This window comes from Saccopteryx leptura, chromosome 2 (assembly GCF_036850995.1).
Source record: "Saccopteryx leptura isolate mSacLep1 chromosome 2, mSacLep1_pri_phased_curated, whole genome shotgun sequence".
Taxonomy (NCBI): Eukaryota; Metazoa; Chordata; class Mammalia; order Chiroptera; family Emballonuridae; genus Saccopteryx; species Saccopteryx leptura.
The window spans coordinates 268,374,464-268,398,280 of record NC_089504.1 but is presented as its reverse complement, the minus strand read 5'-3'; the positions used below and the strand labels follow the sequence as shown (position 1 = coordinate 268,398,280).

At 38.1% G+C, this 23,817-nt stretch overlaps 1 protein-coding gene across 2 annotated transcripts in view; it reads right to left on the bottom strand.

Annotated features, from left to right (window-relative positions):
- Positions 1-23,817, bottom strand: part of PLA2G4A (phospholipase A2 group IVA) — a 150,698-nt gene that overhangs the window by 95,004 nt on the left and 31,877 nt on the right. Inside the window, exons 1-2 of one of the 2 annotated variants that reach the window (XM_066361736.1) lie at positions 16,535-16,660; positions 16,331-16,412 (exon numbers count right to left, since the gene is read on the bottom strand). In XM_066361736.1, the coding sequence (XP_066217833.1) occupies positions 16,331-16,412; positions 16,535-16,555 (103 nt within the window). In that variant the 5' untranslated portion in view covers positions 16,556-16,660. Of the gene's footprint in view, positions 1-16,330; positions 16,413-16,534; positions 16,661-23,817 lie in introns of those variants that run through there. The other variant, XM_066361735.1, reaches the window with a different exon arrangement.

Genomic DNA, 23,817 nt, shown 5'->3' with positions numbered 1-23,817 from the left:
GCTAAAGCTTCTTTTATCTGTTTCCCTGAAATATTAGAAAAAACAGAACCAAGCAAAACTAATCAAAAAACAAAGAGTGTGTGGGAAAGGGTGGTATAAAGATGGCAAACATCATTTCTTCATTCATTCAACAAATATTTGAGTGCCTACTATACACCAGGAACTGCTCAGCAAGAAGCAGTCTGGCTTTGACAAGGAGCCAAACGCAAAACTGCAGCTATGAATTATGGAAGTGAGTCAAATGCTAATAGCCTAATTTTAGAGGCAAGGGTAAATAGAAGACAAGTAGGTACATTAAGCCAGTGACTAGTAACTCAGTCACCTAGATTATTAAACACAAATAAAGTCAAACTGTAGGTGGAGGAATTGTCTTTTGAGGGTTGGTCTTCATTCGAATTTTGGAAGAGATGAAGGGAGAGGTTTCCTCGGGCCAAATAAGAAAGAGAAAGCAAAAAGGGAAGTTCCTTGGGAGGAACCAGAATGGGAAGGAGTGCACACATTCAAGTGGCTTAAGTCAGTCAGTGATATAACCATCTTCTCAGCCATGTTGGATTCTCAGTGAGTCATATATGCTCCAGACACCAACACTACATGTCAAACCATCAACAGATCTTTTTTTAAAAAAAATTAAAATCCTGTTCAAGGCTGTCACTTTTGCCACTTATTTTTACTTTTAAATAAAGTCAATATGCTAAAAATTTTGTCATGAATGGTAGTATTTATAGTTTCTTCTTTTGCATCATTAGCAAGAGATTTCAAGGTTAAGACATCAAAGGGTGCTGAGCAGTGACAGCTGCCAACTGTGATACTGCCATCTGCAACATTGCTTATCTTTGCATGCTAAGAAACTTTTGTAGCAGTGGTAGACACTGCAGGATAAAAAGATGTTTTGAAAGGTTAATTTAAATACAGATTGCAATAATCACGTAACTCATCTCAGTTTATTTGTAAAATCTAAAATATTTATTTTAGGTGAGATGAAGGGACATAGTGAGGCAGACTCTCACATGTGCCCCGATAGAAATCCATCAGGCAATCCCATTTGGGGCCGATGTTCTTGAGTACTGAGTTATTTTTAGTGCCTGAGGCTGTCACACTCTAAGGGAGCATCCAGGGCCATGATTGAACCAATTGAGCCACTGGCTGCAAGAGGGGAAGAAAGAGAGAGAATGGGGAGTGGGAGGAGTGTAGAAACAGATCGTCACTTCTCCTGTGTGCCCTGACCAAGAATCAAATCCAGGTTTTCCATACACTGGACCAACACACTATCCACTAAGCCATTGGCCAGAGCCAAAATCTAAAATCTTTATCAGCATGGTAACCCTTGAAAAGGAAAAGCCGTCCTCTTAGACGGCAAAGTTTAGCCCAATGCTTTAGAGAGGTTCTTAGAAATGTATTAAGAAAAAGAAAAGTCAAATGTAGGAAAAGAAATGCTTTTTGTTCCTCCCATATATTTATTTCATGGCTTTGCAAATTAATGCCTTTGCATAATTAGGTGTTGAGTCACTGATTTCAGCTTCACCTTGACTAGTTCCAGCCAAACAGGTGGTAAAAGCGAAGGCATAACACGTGGGCAAAGACTATCTTATATCTCACCGTTTTATCTAAACCTCAACAAACAAAAATGGTGGGAGTGTGGGATACAGATCTTTGTGGCTCCCACAAAGATGATGTGAAAACTACACACACCAGAATAGCTTCTGAACCCCAGGGTTGTAAAACATTCTGTAAACCTCAGTAGTTTGAGGAGTCCCTGCCTAAATTAATAACAGGTCCGTCTATCATTTTGGCTTCATCTAAGGAATATATATATATTATATGAATAGGAACTGATGGCAATTTCTAAACTCTAAGTTCTGTTTAAATATTCTCCATTTGCTTTCTCATATCCACTTGCCTCAGTAGCAACTTAAACCCTGTGCTTTTAAATAAAGATTACCTATTATTACCTATTATAATTCTTGTGATAAACAGCAAAAAATCCCAAAAGAAACATTTCCCCCCAAGTTCACAGTGAAAATATCACATTTTTGAATAGCTACAATAGTCAGGCAGTGAGCATAAAGCAGTGTCTCTCAAAATGTAGTTCACTAAAACATCTTCACAGAATCATCTGCAGTGTTAAAAATATAGACACCTTGTATCTTCAATCAGTCTTCAGCATGGCTGTGGAAATGCTTTTTTAACAACTTGACCTGCTAATTCTCATGCACACAAGTTTGAAATATGGGATTTTCAAGTATTTTATTAGACTTAACTGAAGAACAATAATACAATAACCCCCACAGAAAAGTAGAAACATTTTGGCATTATAAAGTCAACAGCCTTACCGGCCTTCTGTCCTGGAGTTATTCTGCTCACAGACTACATTAAGCAAACCCAGCAATTCACTTCTGTTTCTTTCCAACCACTGAATACATTTACAAGTGGCCACATGAAAACAAATCCAAGAATGAAGTTCCCATGGGCATGTTAGTTGGAAATCTGTTCAAGGTGATGGGCTGATATTCAAGTGTTCTGCTTCAGTTACCATCAAAGTAGGAATTCCACAGTGAGACCAAGAATTAAAGAACCATTTGTTGAAAGAAATGCCTCTGAACACTGTTCTCAAATGTGGTCATGCCTTTGAAATATTTATGATTTAGTGATAATGGTAATTACATGGAGAACTTAAAGCTTTTAAATGCACTGGATTAAAAAGTTGACTGCCAACTTTTTCACTTTCTCTGTACTGCTGGCGAGTGCGAGCACACAGCCTAGGAAAGTGATGGCTAGCCATACTGTACATGTATAAATTTCAATAATGGCTTAGTTCACTTTTTTTTTTCTTTTTTTTTTTTCCTTAAGCTGGAAACGGGGAGAGACAGTCAGACAGACTCCCGCATGCGCCCCACTGGGATCCACCCGGCACGCCCACCAGGGGCGACCCGCTCTGCCCACCAGGAGGTGATGCTCTGCCCCTCCGGGGCGTCGCTCTGCCGCAACCAGAGCCACTCCAGCGCCTGAGGCAGAGGCCAAGGAGCCATCCCCAGCGCCCGGGCCATCTTTGCTCCAATGGAGCCTTGGCTGCGGGAGGGGAAGAGAGAGACAGAGAGGAAGGAGGGGTGGGGGTGGAGAAGCAAATGGGCGCTTCTCCTATGTGCCCTGGCCGGGAATCGAACCCGGGTCCCCCGCACGCCAGGCCGACGCTCTACCGCTGAGCCAACCGGCCAGGGCCAGTTCACTTTTAATATAAAGTTTTTATCAGAGGATAAGATACATGTAGTAAAGTTAGAAGATTGTAACTGCACCGTTTGTTGAGTTTTCATAAACTGAACTCACCCATCATACCACCACTCAGAACAAGATATAAGCCTCTCTCACTTCTTTCCAGAGGGGTTCACACTAACTATCCTGCCATCTATCACCATAAATTTATTTCTCTTTTTTAAAATCTTTCTATAAATAGAATCAATAGATACTCCTGAGTGTGACTTCTTTTGCTCACTATTAAGTTTGTGAGATTCATTCATTTTGACACATGTAGAATAATATATTCACTACCACTAATACAAACTGCTCCACTGTGTGAACATTCCATGAAGTGTTTACCCATTCCACCATTAATAGACATTTAGATTGTTTTCAGTTTGGACTATTGCCAACAGTGCTGCTACGAGCATCCTTGTACATGACTTTTGGTGCACACATATGTCTATTTCTGTTATAAAATTTCTAAGACTGTGACTAATTGGACATGAAGTTGTTATGCTGTTGGGCACTCTGATGTTAATAGTCATGTGGAAGCACATTCTTTCCAACACTGACTATTGTCAGTCTGGTCATTTTAAACATCTGGTGGATGTGTAATGGTATCTCAGTGTGGATTTCATTCACACACCCTTCCTGACCATATGAGGTTCAGTACTTCATATGCTTTCAACGGTCAGTTGGATAATCCCTTGAGTGAAGTGTTTAGTTCATTTTTTCCCTATTGGTTGCTTGTTTTATATATTGATGTATAGAATACTTTATATATTGTGGTTATGAGTCCTTTGACAGATGCATATAAATTGCAAATATATTTTCCCAATCTGGGGTTTATTTTTTCACTACTTTCATGATATCTTTTGATAAAAAGAAATTGCTAAATTTAATATAGTCCAATGTATGTAACCTTCTGCTACCTTATGATTCATGCTTTTTTTCTTTTTAAGAAAATTAGCTATTCACTGTCACAAAATAATTTAAATCAATTTCTTAAAAAAATTTCATTTGCGCCCTGGCTGGTTGGCTCAGCGGTAGAGCGTCGGCCTAGCGTGCGGAGGACCCGGGTTCGATTCCCGGCCAGGGCACACAGGAGAAGCACCCATTTGCTTCTCCACTCCTCCGCCGCGCTTTCCTCTCTGTCTCTCTCGTCCCCTCCCGCAGCCAAGGCTCCATTGGAGCAAAGATGGCCCGGGCGCTGGGGATGGCTCTGTGGCCTCTGCCCCAGGCGCTAGAGTGGCTCTGGTCGCAACATGGCGACGCCCAGGATGGGCAGAGCATCGCCCCCTGGTGGGCAGAGCGTAGCCCCTGGTGGGCGTGCCGGGTGGATCCCGGTCGGGCGCATGCGGGAGTCTGTCTGACTGTCTCTCCCTGTTTCCAGCTTCAGAAAAATGAAAAAAAAAAAAAAAAAAAAAAAAAAATTTCATTTGCTCTACCTTTTACCTTTAGATCTAAAATCCAATTAGAATTAATTTCTATGTATGGTATTAGGTGTTAAGTTGTTGTTGTTTTTTTCATATGTAGAACCAATAGACACAGCCGCAGTTACTGGAAATACTGCTTTTAAACCTTGCATTGAAATATAACCTTCACATTGATTAAATGGTCATCAAAATACAAGTCTGTTTGTGGATATCCGTTAGTCTACTAGTCCATTAGTCTATTCATTGAGCTTGTACCAATACCACACTGTCTTAATCATCATGGTTTCATAATAAATCTTGATATCAGGTGATAAAGGTCCTCTTTGTTAAGCTTCTTCAGGATTATTTTAGTAGTTATTTATTTTATCACTTCAAAGACATCATTCTATTATCTAATGGCTTCTACCTGTTTGTTGAGGGTTCCTCTCTCAGTTGTTTGCTTTATGGAATGTGCCTTTTTTTTTCCCTCTGGATGCTTTTTAGAGTATTTTTATTTATCTTTCCTTTTCAGTAGTTTTACTACATTGTGTGTAAGATTGGTATTTTTTTGTATTTATCTTTGGGTGCAGAGTACACAGATGTATATAGCTTGATATATTTTATCAGTGTCAAAAAATTCACGGCCTTTATAGCTTCAAATATTACTTCTGCCCCATTCTCTCTCTCTTTCACAATGTTTTTTAAATCATGCCCCAGGTAGTCCTTATGCTTTTAGTCTATATTTTCTGTCCTTTTTTGTTCTCTGTGCTTTCAGTTTGGGTGTTTTCTACTGTCCTATTCAGTTCACTACTTCCTCTCTTCCACTGTGTTCTAAGTATGCTAAATCCATCCGCTGAGTTTTAAATTTCAGTTACAGTGTTTTTAGTTTCAAATTTTCTATTTCATTTTTTTCTCTAGATCTGGTTTCCTGGTAAAATTCTCCATCTTACCATCTATTTCTTGAACATATTAGTCTTAGTTATTTTAAAGTCTATATCCAATACTTGCTAATCTATTTCTTTTTTCTGATCTTGTTTTTTGTTTTTTGGTGTGTGTGTGTGTGTGTGTGTGTGTGTTTTAATTCCTGGCAATTTTAGACTGAATGCCAGACCTTTCTATAAAAAACTGTGGGGGAGCTAGATCTACCTCAACAGAAGACCCATCTTATATTATTCCAAGCAGTGGCAATAGCATGGATCCCCTCAATTTTATCAAATACAGAATTGATGAAAATCTTTATAAAGTTCAGTCTGCCTCTTGTTCATTCCTACTTAAAGCTTCTCAACCAAGAGCCCAGGGCTGTTTACTAGACTCCTTTTCCTTTGGCAATTCTGGTCTCCATTTTTCCCCTTTAGACTGTGAGACTGCCAATATCACTGCTCCGTTTTCAGGTATATTATGTTTGTTTCGGAGCCTGTTGCTCTGCACGGATTAAGAATTCAGCTCATGCACATGGTGAAGGCACCACTTTCAGGATTCTCTACCCTTTCCTTTCTCTTGGGGATACTGCTCCTCAAATTATAACTGACTTTGCCCTGAAATGCAGCTTTTATGTTCCCAAGGCCTTTGAGATTGCCAAAGTTCTGGTGGGTTCTCTGCTTCTTCTTTGCTTGGCTACTTCCCATATTCCTATCTCTCTCTCTCTCTCTCTCTCTCTCTCTCTCTCTCTCTCTCTCACACACACACACACACACACACACACACACACACACACACACACTCAGCAGTGGTCAGAGGAGAAATGGCTTGCTGAACCCTGGGCCTACGTCAGTGACTTCTCCCTGAGATCTTGGTCCCTCAAATCGCAGTTCACACAACAGCTTTCAATCCGTCAGACATTTTAAAAACTAATTTTATCTGTGTTGTCTTAATTGCTCCTCGGGGCAATGAACGCTCTGCTATAGGTTATTTTGACATATTCCGATGACCATTTAGTGAGTGACATGACCAAACATATATCAATCCCTATACTTTTTTGTTTCCATTCTTCACATGGCTGTTCAAACATGTACTGTTTTACTCAAGTCATCTGCCCTATTACTGCTCATCTGAGGACACAGCTCGGATTCACTCTTCACTTAGAAACAAAAGGAGAGAATCAGATGTACTCTAATTTCCCTCCCACATACTCCACAACCTAAAATATAATATATATATTTATAGTTGAAAATACATTCATTTATACCTAAGTTCTTCCCTCATGCGTTAGAAGGAAAAGTATTCATACATACTCTTTTTTCTCAATTCTACATCATTGCACCATTCCTCATAAATTTCTCACTTATTTCTCCCCAACCCAAAATTTAGCCTATGCATATTTGCTGTGCCCTGGCTACTTTCCCTGAACCTATAAATATAAACAAACATTGATCATCCTAAAGAAATAAACACAACTTTATCGTCTACTAGTTCTTCAAGATCTTTACTTTCCTCCCTCAAAGCTTTGGGAAAAATCAATGTTGTCTATACTTATTGCTTCTAAATCCCATCATCCCATAAGCTTCCAAACTACTGGGCTCTGCCTTCTTCTATTAGCATTATCAGTCTGTTCTTGCTATTGTAACTTTTTTGCAGCTTTATTGAGATATAATTGACATATAACCTTGTGTAAGCTTAAGGTATATAACCTGATGATTTGAGACACTTATATATTGCGAAGTGATTACTACAGTAGGGTTACCTAATACCTCCACCACCTCACATAATTATCACTTCTTTTTTTTTTTTTTTTTTTTTTTGTATTTTTCTGAAGCTGGAAACGGGGAGAGACAGTCAGACAGACTCCCGCATGCGCCCGACCAGGATCCACCCGGCACGCCCACCAGGGGCGATGCTCTGCCCCTCCGGGGCGTCGCTCTGCCGAGATCAGAGCCACTCTAGCACCTGGGGCAGAGGCCAAAGAGCCATCCCCAGCACCCGGGCCATCTTTGCTCCAATGGAGCCTTGGCTGCGGGAGGGGAAGAGAGAGACAGAGAGGAAGGAGGGGGGGATGGAGAAGCAAATGGGCGCTTCTCCTATGTGCCCTGGCCGGGAATCGAACCCGGTGCCCCGCACGCCAGGCTGACACTCTACCGCTGAGCCAACCGGCCAGGGCCTTTGTGGTGAGAACACTTAAGATCTATTCTCTAAGCAACTTTCAAGAATATAATGCAGTGTTATTAACTACAGTTACCATGCTGTATATTAGGATCAGCAGAACTTACTCATTTTACAACTGAAAGTTTGTACCCTTTGACCAACACCTTCCCATCCCCCATCCCAGCTCCTGGCAATCACCACGTCCCTAACATTCAATGAGATTTTTCTCAATTCTTACTTTATTAGTCATATAGCAACACCCTTTGCACACTTTTCTCTTTTGTGCCCAAGATGCGATTATTTTGTGATTCCCCACTTCCCTATGTTTCCTCATTGTATCTTTTATCTTTCATCACTGTAACTCCTTTCCTCTGTCAATTCACCACTAAATCATGGACTTTTTATTCTTATCTCTTATTCTATTAGAATCTCTCAAAAGGAAGAGAACCTTTTAAAAAATGTAATACTCATATAGTCAAAGCAGTTTGAAAGGGAATTGTCACAGTTAAGTAGATAGTGTTAAGAACACTCATAGGCAGTCCTCAGGTCATGTGGCACCATCAGGCCTGTAGTCTCATTAATCAGATTCTTGAAAGCCCGTCACCCTCAGGCTTTAATAGCAGCCACCAGCCTCCTCCATCGCCTCCAGCCTGCGAGGAGGAGGCAACACAACACAACACAGAGGAGATTCCTGACTCCGCGTCCACAGGCAACCTGATGCTAAGTAATACATTTTAAAAGGGTTCCATCTTTCACCACCATCTGAATCAATTCTGGCTTTTCTTCGGCCCTCCCTTGGCTCTGGCTTGCACATAAATATTGTTGTCTTGCTAAGCTACCTGGGTGAGCCCCACCTCGATTCTGAGATCCACAATCTGCTCTTGAGAGCCTTAAAAATATCTCCTATACCTAGTCAGTACCTTGGAAATACATCAAACAAATGCATTTTTTCCATCTTCCTTTTTCCTAAATGTAAGACAAAAGCAAAACAAAGCAAAAGGGAGGGGGACCCAAAAAACTAAAAGTGAAAATGTGTACTTTACCCTGACTTTCTTGTTTTACTTCATGGCTACAGCTAGAAACATGGGAGTCACTCTCTTTTCCTCATAGATCCCATATTCAACCTGTCCCCCAGTTTTATCTATTTCATTTCTAACAGGCCCTTCACAGCTGGCTCCTCCACTCCTCTCAAATGATCGCTGTCCCAGTTCAACTAAGCACCGCCCCTCACCCGCACTATTCATTTAATCTCATAATTGCTTATTTTCTCACATTTGAGCCACTCTGCACTATGCCACCACCGTGAAACACACTTCTGACCTTCACTGCCTATGAGGGCTGGCTTCCACACGCTGAGAACGGCCTCGAAGGGCTGCCACCACCAGTGCCCAGGTAGATTTCAGGAAGGACCCTCCTGGGCCACGCACTGGAATGTCGCTCTCACAAGCCAACATGTAGGCCACAAGACATCTCCAAAATTCACACGTTTCAAACATCTCATACAGTCCTATTGAAGGCAGGAGCATTGATTCTGCCTAAGGGAACATGGTTTCCCTTTTACTTGATCATATCATATGTTTTCTTTTGACGTTTTAGCTGATAAGTAAACATTGTTCATGTTGTTGTCCTTGTCCCAAAAATATCCAAGATAAGGGTCCAAAGGCTGTACTCTTCAAGGAGGAGAGGAATGCCATGTTCTCCCTGCTTTCCTTATCTAGTTCATACATCCCCAGTCGACCCAGTTCTGTGTCCCTGTGTGATAAAAGTAGCCATTGTAAACTATGTTCCCTAGAGGCCTCATCTGGATACATCTGCATAAAATATAATAAAAACAATTCCACAGAAAACCTCCCCTTGCTGAATGAAATAGACTCAGAAGCATTTAGCAAGTTGACTAAGGTTTTTTATAGACAGGGTGTTAACCTAGTCTTCCTGAAATCGAATTCCCTGCTCTTTCATATAGACCAACATTAATAGCTCTCACTTGTTTTTCCCTGTTTCACTGTAAACTCCATGACGGCAGGAACTACATTTTTCCTACTCAGCACTGAGTCTAAGAGTCTAACACAAAGGCTGAAACATTAGAGGAACATAATAAATATTATTGAAATAATGAATGATGGACTAGCCCCGAGCAATACAGTAGAGGAGGCAACCTTTATTATAGGCACAACAGTCACCTCTCTCTAACTTCTTTTTACCCTTAGATAATATGTCTCAACCTTCCTGGTGCTTTGCCCCACCCCATTTATTTGTCTTTTAATATATAATGATGTCAGTCATTTCTTGCAAGTGCATTTGTATTCAAGCTTTATTTCTAAATAATAAATATTAAATAAATAAATAATTAAATAAAAACGATCCTTGAATCCCAGTTTGCCTTCCTTAATAACTGCAAGGAACAGGGTAGAGGGCTAGGGACTGATCGGTAGCGGCCCCTGCTCCCTCCAGAACAGGCTCAAAATTGGAATTGTTCTGGCTCCAGATGCTGGTCGACAGGCAGCCCTTGCAAAGTGCCAGAAATACTGAAGCTGGGAAGGTTAGCAAGTAGTTCAGCGTGGTTCAGCAAAACAGAACTCCGGTGGTGATTCGGTACGTACTGGGTAGCCAGGGGCAAAGCTCTCACCACAACAGCAGCATTGTCTAAGAAGTCAAATAATCACAGGATACCTTTCTCACTTGACAGGACAAAGCAGTTTTATCAACACTATTTTGAAATCCCTTTATCAAGCAGAGTCTCCCCTGTGAACTCTCTCATTTTCCTTTTCCTCACAACCTCAGATCAAGTTTAGTGCTTTCTAGGGTCACATGTTTCCTTCTGGAAAGGGACATGAAACTGTCAGAACGTCCCACCAACTAAATGGATGTCAGGAAAAAAATAAGAGACCAATATCATCTACTGTCAGTTGACTTGGTCCATTGTACACTAACAATCAATTTTGTACATTAATAGGGTGGGTTACCATCTGGCAAGTAGTATGAATGACTTTAGTAAAAAATGTTAATATTCATGAGTAAACAGGGAAAGATATGTGACAAACAATACAAAGAAAGCAAAATGTAGATCTAAAATAGAACTGAAATTTTGTTGTTGCCTGAATTGCTCTTTTACTCAAATCCCAATACCTTTTTGGAAGAAAACAAAAATACCTCTGGTATCAGTATCTATGCTTGGAATGTTTTAAAAGTTTATACTCAAGGGATGTGTCTTGGAATCTATTTATATTGGGGAGGAAGAGTAATTCTCCAGAAGTTATTATGTAATATTATAAAACATATTTATTTATATTGTTACTTTTCCCTATATGTATTTAACCATATAGACATGGATTATACTCTATGCAAATGCAAAAATAATTCTTTTTCATTAAAACAAGAGTTGACACTACTGACATTTTGAGCTGGATAATTTTTGGCTCTGGGGCACTGTCATTGGCCTCTACCCATTAGATGTCAGTAGGGCCCCCCAATCATGATAACTGTAAATGTCTCCAGATATTGTAGAACGTGCCCCTGAGAGACAATACTGACCTACAGCTTAGAACCACTGCACTAGAGCAAGGCATTCTCTTTGCTACCTGACATTTATTCACTAGCACAAATGATGAAAAAATAGCCAAGCTCCCTAAGTAATGTGGGACATATTATGTTCATCTCATTTTTACTATGTTTTCTTATGATTTCTTTTCTAAATTGAAATGTCCCACCCAGATGCATTCCATATATGAAAACTCTTAAGTTATAAAACTTTCAACCTCCCTTCAATTTGTCAAGTCTTCTTAGAAGCTTATTGCCAACAATTTCCAAGGTTCTTCATGAATCCCCACAGGAAGCCAGGTGACCTAGAACATTTTAAGATCTCCCATTCCATTTCAATCACCTTGTTTTTTACTTACGTTCTCTGACAATATGTGAAAGTGGCAATTTGAGCTTTTGTTCTGGAGAGCAGCCCTGCTTTCAACAATAAGCACTTATCTAAACTTTCTGTAGTCAACACGCACTGTGCCATAGGTGAGCCACATCTCAACCAGGGCTCTTTGCAGAAGAAAGGAAAAAGTGTTTCCCCATGTTGCAAGTCAATTAAAAGTAGAGTGCCTAGAGTTACTTTGCGTGGGTCTTAGCTATCTCTTCAATATCACAAAATCACAAATTAGTAAGATGGAGAATTAAGTCATATTAAAACATTTATGAAGGATATATTTGTGTGTATGAGGAAAATAACATATTTGTGAATGTAGATATATACATAGATAGTATATTCCCTACATTTTGATCATTTAACTTTAAGTATGCACTGTGACTGTGACCTTTGAGACAATAAAGCTATCAATATATTACCTACTTTTTTCATTGATTGTAATCTGGTATAACCATGATTACAGTCTAGAAGAATTAAAAGTTTCATAATATAATTGTGGTACTGGTTTAACACATTTGTGTTTATTTTTATTATTCTTCTCAATGATAATGTATATATAAAGAGTATTAAGATGTTTATGGTTATTTTACTTAAAAAAGTAAAATTAACAAAAAACAAAAATCTTAGATTCTTGGTTCCATTTAAAAATATTTAAAGTCTTTTCTGTTCATAAGCTCTGTAGGCTCAGGCTAAGTAAACACAAAGTAGAAGCAATTGCCTGGTTCCTATTTCTCAAAATGCGGTCCATGCATCAGCAGTCGGCATCACTTGTATGTTAGAATCTACTCCCCAGACCTACGGAGTCAGGATCTGCATTTTGAACAAGAGCTCCTAATGATTCTCCTGTGCATAATTAGGATATTAAATGTATCTATAAATATAAATACATGCTATGTTATTGTTTCAAAGGCACTGTGGTATTTATTTTCTGATTTTTATGTTTCACAGAATGAAACATGACTCTATCTGGTTCTGACTTCTGAGCCTCCCCTTCATTATTCTAAATAGTCTATATTTTTCCCAACACTTTTTAAAGGGAGCAGAAATATCGGTGAGGAAGCCACCACAGTGTGCCAGCTATTGCATTTGGTAATAAAATGAGGTTTGTAATCTTGGATGTGTTTCATTTCCTATACACACAAAGAAAACGTTATTATCAACGGAAATTTTACTGTCACTGAGGTCATTCGGCAAACATATATCTCCTGTTAGAAGAAGAGAGGACCAAGGTAGAATATCGAATAGCTAGACTACAGAGTTTAATATGCATCCACCCAGCACTGAGCACCTGGGGAGATGCTGACCAGTTCTAGGTTACATGTTACATCTACTACCACTTCCCATAGCTTCAGAAGTGAGTGTTATGTTAACATAATCAAAGTAATGCAAACTACCTATTTTAAATATAAGATTGTGGTGAGTCAGGTGCAAATTCGAACTTCAAACTACCTTTTCATAGAACGTGAACATAAGACTGCAGGGAAGAGTGGGCTGGGCAACGGGTATAAACGATACATTCATGAATGCTGCAAAAGCAGCTCTGTCTGGGAAGCTGCTGTCTATTCTTGGCTGGCCCTGTGCTCTCAGTTGAAAACAAGGAAATGAATGACCTGCTATGAGTAAAATGTCAGCTCTGACCCCTCCAAAGATAGTTCATGGGGTGCTGGCTGATTTTATTATGATGTTTTAGCAATGCAATGTGGTATTTCTAAATGAAGCTAATTAGAATCGAATTTATCCAGGCACAAAAATAAAAAATAGATATAATCTTACTATGATCTAAAGAAAAGAGCAGGTACAGGTATTTTACTAGGAATCAATTTGATTTGTATGGCACCCCTGAGAAAGCCCCCACAGGCAAAACTGAAAACCCCAATATTAAATGGCACTTTTCTTTACCAACATGTAAAACTTTATGGAACTGTGCCTTTTAAAATAAATGCAGACACTATCAACAACAGAAGAGAGCACAGATTTTTGTTATCTTGGTCTTTGCATATCTTAGACATTTTTGATAGCTTTAGCCTTGTCTGTCTCTGAAGAATTTTTATATACAAACCCTCCCACTTCAGTTTCCTTGGTAATTCGTATAGATTGAGCTCACCCAGCAATAGTACCACAACTCCTCCTAGAAAAGCAAAAGCTATGCCTATATACTTTCTCACTGTAACCTCTTCCGTCTTCTCAAAAACAGTGTTTTCACTGTATATGGCTCTTTCATCTTTTCATACTAACCTTACCCTTGAATTTATTTCTCTAAGCCTCTCCATTGTTCTTTATTCTTATCTCTTCCTGACTTCCTGCAAACTCATTAAGGTGCAATAAAGGATTGGCAACAATTCCTTCCTCTCATCAAAAAAAAAAAAAAAAAATTAAAACAAATAAGTAAATAAATAAATGTGATAACTCAAACAAAATAAAATCAAGTTACAAATTCTGAATTAAAAGTTCAACAGGATGTAATAGCATTGTCCTTCCTAGAACGATTAACATCCAGTGGCTATTCTTCCTATGGGTGCTTTATCTTAACAAGAAAGGTTCTATAGAGCAAAGGTTTCAACTGTGCTGTGTACACTGTGGGGATCCAACATGTAGCTGCTCCCTGTTTTATGAGATAAATTAATATATCGTGCTCATTTTTAAATGTCACTTTCAATGCCAACTCAAATAAGTTTAAAATGACACTTGCAGCATTACTCACTCCCCTGTGCAAATTACGAGAAACCAAGGCCAAGATGCCTGCAGCCTATGGAGAAGTAATTTAAAAATCAGATCCAGCCCTAGTCGATGGCACATAGAACATCATTCCGGAGTGCCATAGTCACCGGCTCAATCCTGGGAGTACCAGCCAACCCTGAGGTCTTGAGTTTAAGCCCTGGTTAGAAAAGCAATCAGTGGTACAACTAAGTAGAAAAGAGAGATAATGTTTCTCTCTCTCTCGTTTCCTCTCTATCAAAAAAAAGAGAAAAAATCAGATTCATATCAATTGAAGGAAGCTCACAGAGTATAGAATTTGAACTGCTATTGAACTCATTCTAAGCATAGTAACATCTACTGCCTCCGCATGACTGAGCTTCGCACTGATAGAAAATGCTTGCTGCTGCTTTTATAAAAGATGACTATATCTTTGTAAAGTCAGAGCCTTGCACGCCTGTTACTGAGCTGTAAAGCTTGTGCCTTTCCTGAGGTCATGAGGGATACCAGTTTTTAAATATGGCTTCTATGAGGCTTCTCCTTCACAGGAGGCTGTATTCCAGAGAATTCTCATTTTAATGATAAAAATGCTAAGAATTATGAAAAGCAAAATAAGAATAATTTAAGAAAAACATTAGCAAAGGAATGATTGAATGGGTTAGACTGAAGTGTGAAGTACAATTTAGAATATAAACCCCTGGTCCAGACTAGATTTGAAGAAACTGCCTTTGTTCCCTTCACCTCTCATGAAAATCACTGCTCATCCAAATTCTTGCCGCCATTAAATTCTACCTCCCGTTCACTTCTATGACTTTTTCACTAACTTCCTGGACACCCTTTTTCATTCACTGAAGTCTTGAGCTCAGAGCTCATTCTTCTCTTCTCAGTATTTAACTTCTCTCTATTGGCTCACTTTCATCATCGTTTCAATAAGCTCAAGTCCCTCCTCGTCTTAAAAAAAAAAAAAAGTATATTCCACATTCGCCTCCAATACAGTTAACAGACTATAGCCAGAATAAACATTTTTCTCACATGAAGATACAATGATGTGATGTATGACTCAGATTCTTCCCACTGCATCTCTGATAAAATCTCAGTCTTCGCCTTTATCCTATTAGTCTGTGCCCTCCTTGACCTTCCTGTCTATTCTCTGACAACACTGGACATGTTCTCCTTCCTTATAAGCACTCAGCTTGTCTCCCGCCCTTGAACATGCTGTGTTCTCTGGGACTTTGCCCTGTTCTCATCATAACATGCTCTTCCTTCGAGTACCAGCTTAAATGTCATTTTGGCAGGGAAGCCTTCCCCGTTTCCTAGACTGACAAACTGAAGTCTCTGTTATTTCTCTAAAACCTGATCTGAGGGGTGAATTGCTATTCGCATGTTTTAATAATAATCTAAAACTACCAAATTCATCTTCATCGTATCTATACATCTTTGCAGTCCCGCCTCAATGACCCCCACATTTGAGTGGTAGGAATAGCCAGGAAAACTGCTGTTGAAAGCATGGAAGACACTGTCAATAAGTTAACTCAACATTACTCTCAGGCTGTAGTACACATCAGTTCAAATCGTCCTACTCCAATTTCTGTAACTGTCTCCACACACAATAAATACACTCACAGGCGTAAGAACTAGAGAAACTGCAGGGTTTTTTTAATCCTATACTCACAATACCTCACAGAGGTGGTTTGTTTGAAGTCAACTTTGCACTCTTTCCAAAATAGAGCTAAATAGAATTTCTTTGAGTTTCAAAAATCTGTATGTCGTAAGACAGTCATTTTTGTTTGACTTCAAGTACTCTCAATTAACGTAGTAAAGTGAAGGGTACTACCGCAGATAAAAAGAGCATCAGGGAGCTGTTCAAAAGGTTATCATGCAGAGATCTAGACAAAGATAATCACATTTAAAGAAGAGACAACCCCTGCTCATTGAGGAGCTCAAGCAGCTTTTCAACAGAAAAGTAAATAAAGTAAATAAAGGCACTTACGCATGTCACCGAAGGTGCCCTTTGTCACTTTGGTGGCATGTAATACCACTACCGTGAACTTGTGGGAATACTGGTGCTCCACCTGGAAACAGAATGATAGTAAATGAAAAATAAACGCCCAAAATACAATCCAAGTACATTGGTCTCATTGTTTCCTCGAGTCTAATTAAAAATGTTCTAGTTGAAAGGAAGGAATATGCATACCAGAAACATTCTTTGATCCATCGGCTGTTCCTTTTTTGGATTCTCTCCTCTCTCCCATCACAGAATTAGTGAGGAGTTGAGATCATGCTTTACAGTGTCACTACAGCTTGACTATTAGGACGTCTGGGCTGTCAAGTTTACCAAGAGCTTGGGGGAGGGGGGAGAGATGTAAATCAGGACTGAGGTCCTTCTAGGAGCACAATCAGGCTTTGTACCAGATGACTAACAAGCCCTGCCTTCAAATAGCAAGGGCAGAGTGAGATGTTTGCATTATTTAGGTTTGTTTGCTTTTACTGTTATTGTTCAATGAAAGTCTTTTTTGGCAAGACAATTTCCAGAGCAGTTTTCAAAATCCTTTGGACCCAAGGCAATAGCAGGTAAACTATTTATATTAATTTTAATCCATTTGCAACAATGCTAAAAGTTTCTATTAGCCTAATACTTTGTATGTACATCATAAATACGAACAGGTAGACTTGATTAAACACCTAAGTAGAAATTAGTTATCAAATAACTCACGCAGTTCTCTGAGCAACTGAAAAGATTACAAGTCTTTATCTGAAGCTCAAGCATTTTTGTTTAATCTTAGAGGACGCCCACATTTATAAGCTACTCCTACCATTCTTACTTTTAATACACTTGTTTAACTGGTTAAAAAATTCATAACTGATTAAATAGAAGCTAAAATAGTCTAAAAACAGGCAGAAAAATATTGTAAAACAGAGAGTCATAAAGACTAGCATTAGTGGGATCAAACGTTATATAGCATTTAACACTTTCTGAAGATAATACTCTATCAATAGGTGAGTTATTAATGTCCAGATTCATAATATAGAGTCAAGAAGAAGTGAAATCATGAATGATGAGCATATTTTTTATAAAGGCAGAGAAGTATGTAAAATCTCTCAAGAGAAATACCTTCTGTATTTAGAAGAGCCCTGAGTAGCCAAGTTTTATGCTACATAAATGAAATTATCAATCATAAAGAAAATACAAATCCTTTTTGTTAAGTATGTAGCTTTATATTACAGCTAAAAATCACATGCATGCACTTCTCCCACCAAAAAGAGAGAGAGAGAATCCATTATTATAGTTGGTCACTTCAAACCCCTCTATCAGAAATGGACAAATCCAGCAGGCAGATAATCATTAATGATATAATTGAACTCAACTTAAAATTGATACTTAAAACACCATCAGTCAACTAGATATGATTGACATCTATAGACTATTTCATCCAGCAATAGCAGAATCCACATTCTTCTTTTTAAGCTCACATGGAACACTCATATAGCATCTAACTCTCAGACTACAGTGGTATTAAACTAGAAATCAGAAACAGAATAATAGCTGGAAAATCACAAAGGACTTAGAGATTAAATAATAGACTTCTAAATAACACATATGTCAAAGAAGAAGTCTCAAGAGAAGTTTTAAAATATTTGGAACTAACCAAAAATGAAACTACAACTTATCAAAATTTTTAGAATACAGTGAAGTAGTAATTATAGGGAAATTTATGGCATTAAATAATATATATCACATATATATACAGATCTAAAATCAATCATCTAAGTGTCTACTTTAGGAAACCAGGAAAAGGACTAAGTCCAAAGTAAACAGAAAAAAAATAGTAAAGAGAGTTGAAATGAATAAAATTGAAAATAGGAAAATGGCCCTGTCTAGTCTGCTCAGTGGATAGAGCGTTGGCCTGGTGTGCAGAAGTCCCAAATCTGATTTCCTGGTCAGGGCACACAGAAGAATCAATCATCTGCTTCTCTTCCTTGTACCCCTCCCCACCTCATGCAGCCAGTGGCTCAATTGGTTTGAGCATTGGCCTCAGGCACTGAGGATAGCACAGTTGATTCTAGCAACAGCCCCAGATGGGCATTCTCAGGTGGATCTTGGTCAGGGTGCATGTGGGAGTCTGTCTTACTATTTTCTCCTCCTCTCACTTAAAAAAAGAAAAAGAAAACTGGAAATCAATAAAGAAAATTAATAAAACCAAATGTTAATTCTTTGAAAAGATGAATAAAATTAATAAGCCTCTGGCTAGGTAAATAAAAAAAAATAGAGAACACAAATTACAAACATAAATTAATGAGGAAAGTTCAGTACAGATCCTATCGACAGTAAGAGGATAATAAAGAAATACTATGAACAACCCTAAACCCACAATTTGATCATCTAGGTTAAATGAACCAATTTCTTAAAAAATATACTGTATTTTCCACTCCATAAGATATATTTTCCCCCTAAAAGTGGAGGGGAAATGCCCATGCATCTTATGGAGCGAAAAATACGGTATTTTATTAAATATGTTAACACACCATTTGGTTCAGAATGTTTTTTTTCTTATTTTCCTCCTTAAAACCCTAGGTGTGTCTTATGATCAGGTACATCTTATGGAAAAAAAAATACGGTAAATTGTCAAAAGTCATACAGGTAGCAAAACAATCGGAATAGGCCTATATTTGTAAAGATATTGAACCAATACTTAACCTTCCAAAACAAAAAACATTAGGCCCAGATGGATTTACTGGGAAATTTGACCAAATGCTTAAGGAAGAAATTATACCAATACTTTTCAATCTCCTCTAAAAGATAGAAGCAGAGGAAATAATTCTAAACTCATCCAATGATTTTTGTTACCCTGATAACAAAATCAGACAGAGGCATTACAAGAAAAGGAAAACTATAGACTAATATCTCTCATAATCATAGATACAAAAATTCTCCACAAATTATTGCCAAAAAATATTCAACAATATATAAAAAAAATAATGATCACAACCAAATGGGATTTATCTCCAGTATGTAAGGCTGGTTCTAAATTCAGAAATCAATTAATGTAATTCATCATATCAACAGGCTAAGGAAGAAAAGTCACATGAACATATCAATTAATGCAGCAGAAAAATTGTTTGACAAAATTTAACACCTATTCATGATTAAAAAAAAAAACTCCTAGTAATCTAGGACTAGATAGGAACTTTCTCAAAAGACTATCTATAACAAGTCTATAGCCAATGCAAAACTAAAAACTTTTTTACAAAGATCAGGAACAAGACAAGGATACCCCCTCTCACCACTCCTTTTTGGCATTGTACTGGGTGTCCTAGCTAATGCAATAAGACAAGAAAAGGAAGAAAAATGTACACTAAAAGGAAGAAATAAAACTGTTTTTTGTTCATAGATGACATGATTGTCTATGTAGGAAACCCAATAAAATTGAGTCATAAAACTCTTAGAATTAATAAGTGATAATAGCAAGGTTATAGGATATAAGATTAATATGCAAGTCAATCTCTTTCCTATATACCAAAAATGAACAAGTGGAATTTGAAATTAAAAACACAATATCATTTACATTAGCATTCCTTCACAAAATAAAATACTTATGTATAAATATTTACAAAATGTAGAATCTTAGCTGGTTATTTTGTGGATATCAACAAACTGATTCTGAAGTTTATATAGAAAGACAAAAGACCAGGAGTAGCCAACATAATATTAATGAAGACCAAAGTCGGAGGACTGACACTACCAGACTTCAAGACTAATTATAAAACTACATTAATCAACAAAACAGTATGATATCAGTTAAATAACACACAAATAGATCAACAGAATGGAATATAGAGCCTAGAAATATTGAATAGAATGACACAAGTATGGTCAAGTGATCTGTATCAAAGGAGCAAATCACAACACAAGGGATAAAAGACAGTCTTTTTAACACATGATGCTAAACAACTAGACATTCACATGCAAATGTAAAATAAAATTCTAGACAAATGATACATAGGCTTGAAAAAAGAGAGTAAGCAGATCTCTTGAAACCCAATTTAGGAATTGGCCTTCTCCACTAAAGAGAACTCAAAAATAATTAGGTGAATAGTGCACCATTCCAAATCATGTATGATCTTTTTCCATATCCTAGAACATTATTTTAATACCACATGGGTTTTCAAATGCCAAAACTCTTCTGTAACATAAAAATTATTATCAATATTCTTAGTTATCACTTAACACAATATTTGAAATCACTGCAATATATTCAAATATCAAATGTTTATTAATAACATGTACAGAAAAAATATTATTATAAGAATTCACTGAGTGTAAACCATAGGTTAGACATTCTATTAGGTGCAAATTCTTATTTAGTTTTCCCAAAAACCCTATAACACAAGTGTTATTTAAGGATGAGTAAAGTGAAATTCTGAGTGGTTAATTTCCCAGTATTTCACAAATCTAAAAGTTAAACTGGCCCTGGCCAGTTGGCTCAGTGGTAAAGCATCAGCCCCATGTGTGGATGTCCTGGGTTTGATTCCTGATCAGGGAACACAGGAGAAGTGTCCATCTGCTCCTCCATTCTTCCCCCTCTAGTTCCTCTCTCTCTCTTTCATCTCTCTCTATCTCTCACCTGCTCCTGCAGCTGTGGCTCGATTGGAGCAAGTTGGCCCTGGGCACTGAGGATGGCTCCATGGCCTCTGCCTCAGGCACTAAGAACAGCTCAGTTGCTGAACAATGGAGCAATGCCCCAGATGAGCTGAGTATCACCCACTAGTGCGTACCAGATGGATCCCGTTGGGGTTCACGTAGAAGTCTATCTGCCTACCCTCCTCTCACTGAATAAAACATAATAATATTAAGCTTGAATTAGAATTCAGTCTGGCTGCCCCCTGTTTTACTCTTTCTACATTTTTTTACTTGCACAGAGAATACTAATGAATAGCAATACCTTTCATAGTAAAAAAAAAATAGTTTTTTCCATTTACTTAAGTAGTATAGAATCTAGTCTGACTATTATATCTGTAGTCAATCTAAATGCCCTTTATTAATTGAGTTATTTTGTCTATCAGTCAGCTCTACATTTTAATCTGCTTTTATTTGCATTGGCCTCAATTCTGTCTCTTAAATTATAATGAGTGAAATACTTGCATACTGTTGAAAGAAAATAAGGAACAAACTAACCACTTTCTTGGTTTTTACAAGTTCATTTTGAAACCATAAATATTCAGATCACTTGTAAATTATTTTCAAAAAGAAGTGTCAAAATCATGTTAATCTCTAAGAGCTATAAAGATTTTAAATAAGAAAGTATCTATAAAGTAGGTACAAATTCTTGGAGAAAAGTGCTCAGTTTCCATCAATGATTATCTAAATAGTTTTTTTATATCCCTTGCCATGTTCCTGGGGCCAATATTATATAAAATTTCAAACTAGTACGAACAAGGCCAGCTTTTGACTTGAATAGGAGACTTTTCATTATGTCTCAGGGATAGCGCCAGAGGAAATGATATTTCTGAATCCATAACCAGTGTTCCCGGGGAAACAAACAACTCAGCACAATGCCAGTTGCTAGTTGGCAAAAAGAGATGTTACATTTCAATTGAGATGTCAAATATAAACTCAGTATGCCAACTTAGTCACCAAGATTAAACCTTGCCTTCAGGTCTAGGATTACCTTACTTTGAGGGTCTTTGTTCATCTATAATCTTTTCCATAGTAAAGATTCTTTTCAATATTACAATTACCAAATTATTATGAAAACAGCTACTGTATTGAATTTATTCTGGAAAATTATATTGACATATGTAAGTAAAATGACTAGGCATTGAAAAAAAGAATCAGTCAATTTGTACGAAGTCAATTTGATGATTGTCCTAATCCGTTAAAACTTCAACTGTTAGAAAAAGAACCAAAGAAACCATCACAAAACAATTCTGATGGAAGAGAAGGTAAATTCTTCAGGCAAATTTTTGTTCTCTACTTAACTATCATCATCTAATTTTAACTCAGATTAAAACTAAAGACTGCCCTCATTGGCTGGCTCAGCAGTAGAGTCTAGACCCAGTGTGTGGAAGTCCTGGGTTCAATTCCCAGTCAGGGCACACAGGAGAGGTGATCATCTGCTTCTCCCCCCTTCCCTTTCTCTCTCTATCTTCCCCTCCCACAGCCATGGCTTGATTGACTTGAGCACATTGCCCAGGCACTGAGGATGGCTCTGCCTCAGATGCTAAAAATAGCTCTGTTGTGAGCATGGCCCCATATGGGCAGAGCATCAGCCCCAGATGGGGTTAGCTGGGTGGATCTCAGTCGGGGTGCATGCAGAAATCTGTCTCAGTATCTCCTTTCTTCTCGCTTAAGAAAAAAAAACACACACACACACACACAGAAGCAGCAGTCATTGGGTCTTGGACGTGAGCTGCAAAGTATAGAATTGTGACAACAATTCCAGTGCCCTGTGGACTTTTCCTGGATGTGGACTTTTCCTGGACTCCTGCTCCTTGTGACAGCTCCTAACGGACTGAACTGGGGTTGGGTTGCATTTGCAGGGATATGGAATGGTGTTGGTGCCAACTTGGACTTGGTGAACATGTTAAGGACACTATTCTTTTATGGATTGTTGTTGTATTGGCCAAGAGTTTGCTTAAAGGCCTTAATCACTGTAAAAAAAATAGAAGATTGAATAAAGAAGATGTGGCACATATACACTAGGGTATGCTACTCAGCCATAAGAAATAATGACATCGGATCACTTACAACAAAACGGTGGGATCTATATAACATTATATGGAGTGAACTAAGTAAATCAGAAAAAAACAAGAACTGCAGGATTCCATACATTGGTGGGACATAAAAACAAGACTAAGAGACATGAACAAGAGTGTGGTGGTTATGGGGGGATAGGGGGAGGGAAGGAGGGAGAGAGAAAGGGGGAGGCGGAGGGGCACAAAGAAAACTAGATAGAAGGTGATGGAGGACAATCTGACTTTGGGTGATGGGTATGCAACATAATTGAAGGACAAGATAACCTGGACATGTTTTCTTTGAATATATGTACCCTGATTTATTCATGTCACCCCATTAAAATTAATAAAAATTTATTTATAAATTAAAAAAACACACACACACACAAACTAAAGACTGTATGTATGCTAAGAACTGTAGCATCTCAGTACCGAACAAAGAAATTGTGATTGCAGTGGGCAACCTCATACATTTCTCAGAAATGTTTTTAAAAGAATTGCTGAACTGTCATCATCTAGAGTCATAAGACTTTGTAAAATAAGATTCTTATTTTCAGTTTGACTTCCTGGTGTGGAGTTTCATTCTAAGACATTTAAAAGGCACAGGCAGTGTGCTACTGTTTTCCCATCGTTTTACTAGGGCAATCACTTTACATAATTGCACTCTACACTGCTAGCACAGAAACCCAGAAAGGAGAGCACAGTTTTACCAAGGGGGCATTTGCTGATTCAGAGAAGAGCAGG